General features: G+C 36.2%; 1 protein-coding gene across 1 annotated transcript in view; it reads right to left on the minus strand.

Annotated features, from left to right (window-relative positions):
* LOC106458314 (B-cell lymphoma/leukemia 11A-like) overlaps nt 1–3201 on the minus strand; it is an 85694-nt gene extending 82493 nt beyond the window's left edge. The window contains exon 1 of the mRNA XM_013917816.2: nt 2774–3201. Coding sequence (XP_013773270.1) covers nt 2774–2822 — 49 coding nt within the window. The 5' untranslated portion in view covers nt 2823–3201. The remainder of the gene's footprint in view (nt 1–2773) is intronic.
* Nucleotides 3202–3207: the final 6 nt, after the last annotated feature.

The following is a 3207-nucleotide window of genomic DNA, read 5'->3' on the forward strand; positions in this document are numbered from 1 at the left end:
CTACAAGTACTTGATGCTAAAATAGGTGACTTTAGGTTAATACGTTTTTGAATCAGTGTAAGTAAACTGATGTTATTAATTAAACAAAACATCACAGGAGGTAGTATGTTATCGCACTGGAATTAAAGTTTATGATATTTTAAAATTACGTAATAAAAACACCTGAGTGGTATTACAATAAAATTTAACATGTAAATTAAAAAAAACAATTACACATATTGATATGTATGTATTATAATGGAAATATCAATTAACAGCCAGCTATTCACACACAAATGTAAGTGGGTTTGGATTAGAAATCCCATAAGTATTTCATTTTAGCAGGTATATACAGGATGAGGCAAAAGTAACTTACCCCAAAGATTTTACTTAGTATTAGAAGATAGTATCAAAAAAAAGTTAAAATATCCTTTCACAGTTAACTTTGTTTAGTTTTTAACGTATAGCAGTTAAAAAAACAAACTTGAGGCAAGTTACTTTTACCTCAGCCTCTGCATACATGGAAAAGTATACGAAATAAATATACGAAAGTCCTTTAGCTGCTACATATATTTAAAAAAAATATTCAAGAACGAAAACAAAAGTCCTTTAGCTGCTACATATATTTAAAACAAATATTCAAGAACGAAAACAAAAGTCCTTTAGCTGCTACATATATTTACAAAAATATTCAAGAACGAAAACAAAAGTCCTTTAGCTGCTACATACATTTAAAAAATATTCAAGAACCAAAACAAGCAAAAGTCCTTTAGCTGCTACATACATTTGAATAAGTATTCAAGAACGAAAATAAACAAAAGTCCTTTAGCTGCTACATACATTTAAAGAAATATTCAAGAACGAAAACAAAAGTCCTTTAGCTGCTACATACATTTAAAAAAATATTCAAGAACCAAAACAAGCAAAAGTCCTTTAGCTGCTACATATATTTAAATAAATATTCAAGAACAAAACAAAAAAGTCCCTTAGCTGCTACATATAATTGAAGAAGTATTCAAGAACCAAAACAAGCAAAAGCGAAAGAATTTTATATTCTACTCAACTTAACAGAAACTAAAGAAAAATACTGTATCGTCTTCTATAAACGTTATTTTAACCTATCAGTATCACGGAACAGAAAAAAAGAACATACCATGAACGTGTTACAGTGTGCCGTGTGTCTAATGGTGCTATTGCAACTAGTGTATAATAGCACTCTAAACATATTTAGCTAGTGTAATCTAAAGTGTTTTGTCTTATAACAGTAACCAGTTGTTGTTTTTTATGTTGTTGTTGTCGGAGGTACGTTTCACCCATCGACCCTACAGAACTATACTTATTGGAAGGGTGAGGGTACCGATAAATTCTGGCGATTTTATTTGGCTGAAAATGTTATAATCAGGTTAATTTAACGAGGTCAGCTTATCAAGAGTAATTTTCCTCGTTATTGTATATAAAAAAAAACACGTTATCTCTCAACAATTTGAAAAAAACAATTATAGTTTTGTCCTTTCTGAGTCTCACTCCGATGTGATTTTTTTTCTTCTCAGGATGTCATGGGGTGAAAATACTGTAGTTGTGTACACTAAAAATACTGTAGTTGGTTGCTACGTGTACACTATAAATACTGTAGTTGGTTGCTACGTGTACTCTAAAAATACTGTAGTTGGTTGCTACGTGTACACTATAAATACTGTAGTTGGTTGCTACGTGTACACTAAAAATACTGCGAAGATTACACAGTAAAATTTGCTGCTCCATCTGTATAAACGATGTAAGAAATTTATCGATGAATACACAGTGGAGATGAAAAAAACATAAGACTCAATTTACAGTTTTACTCCAATAAATTAATTAATGAACTCTACCCCCTCTTCCAATTAAAATAGCAGCATAGAAACAACAATCGATCCCCCCGTACACTCATGATGAGCTATATATATATATAAATAACACTTTATATCAATAGTTTTGATTTATGAGATAGGCTTGCAGAGAATCGAACTCACAGCTCTACGTATGTATATGTAATATATACCGCTGCTACGTTCTTTAGTCCATGACGAAACAATGGTTCCTGTTTACAACCAACAACCCATGCGAAGGCTGCTCGGCTTGCGTAGTTCCGCGAGGTTGTGAAGCGAGTCTGTCTCTACTACCACAACCAGGGTTCGCCGTAGGAGCAAGTGGTGCAGAGAGAGAGAGACACGCGGAGTTCAACCCGCGTGAAATGTACGTGTGCTCACACTGGCCACTGTCCCCTTTCTTTCTATGTTAGCACACGTTAAAAAAAAAGGAACAAGAAAAAACGCAGTTCCATTGCCCCAAGCATTCTAGTGCAACCTAAAGTAGGACAGAGTTAGGCCTATTCACCGTTTCTGACCTGGCCTGATTGGACTGCATGAGCTGCACTGCGTGAAGCAGAGGCCCTTCGAGGATTGCCCGTATTTTAAATCTATAAAAAAAAACGAGTTGGACGATTTTAATAATCACTTTACGATAATACAGGCCTTCTTAATTAAAATGTAGACAATTTTCTTGTACATAAATATATATGTGGCTGTATATATATATATATATATATTAGTCGTTTCCTAGCCATCAGACAGCTACGTACACGCGTTAAGACTGTTTGATCGCGTTCGTTGTAAAAAATGCGGCCAACAAAGCCCGCCATAATTGGCTAACATGGTCACGAACCTTGACCACAAAGTCTTGTGATCTTCTAGAACAGAAAGCCTTCCGATTTCAAGCAACAATGTACGTTAAACATAGGAAAATAATGTTTACTCACCAGTGACTAGTTTTCTTGGCTGAGGCCGTTCTTGCTTCCTCCGTGACATTTCATCTGGTTTAAAACACAAAACGAAGGCGTGATAAGTTCTACATGGACACACAAAGAACAACAAGTATGGCGGCCACTAGTGCATTCTGGGTAATCTAACCCCTAGCACTTTGCGCTTGCTTATAATGTCACCAAAGTCAGTTTACTGATAACTTTATCTGCATATCAGATATGCTGGTCAGAGTTAGGGTGTTTCGCGCCCGGTAAGTGTAGACCCATGCACACGGCTCGCCTCGCACAGTCAGGTCGACATGCACGCGGCCCAGCGTAGAGAGCGACTGAGCTAGTGAGGGCAGGGGTGTGAGGTACGTGTAAGTTAGTGGTCACTGCTGTGTTTCCTGTATCCTGCTCTCTTTGCTGGGGCGCGCGCGGCTCGTGATAAT

Source organism: Limulus polyphemus, unplaced genomic scaffold, assembly GCF_000517525.1.
Source record: "Limulus polyphemus unplaced genomic scaffold, Limulus_polyphemus-2.1.2 Scaffold442, whole genome shotgun sequence".
NCBI lineage: Eukaryota > Metazoa > Arthropoda > Merostomata > Xiphosura > Limulidae > Limulus > Limulus polyphemus.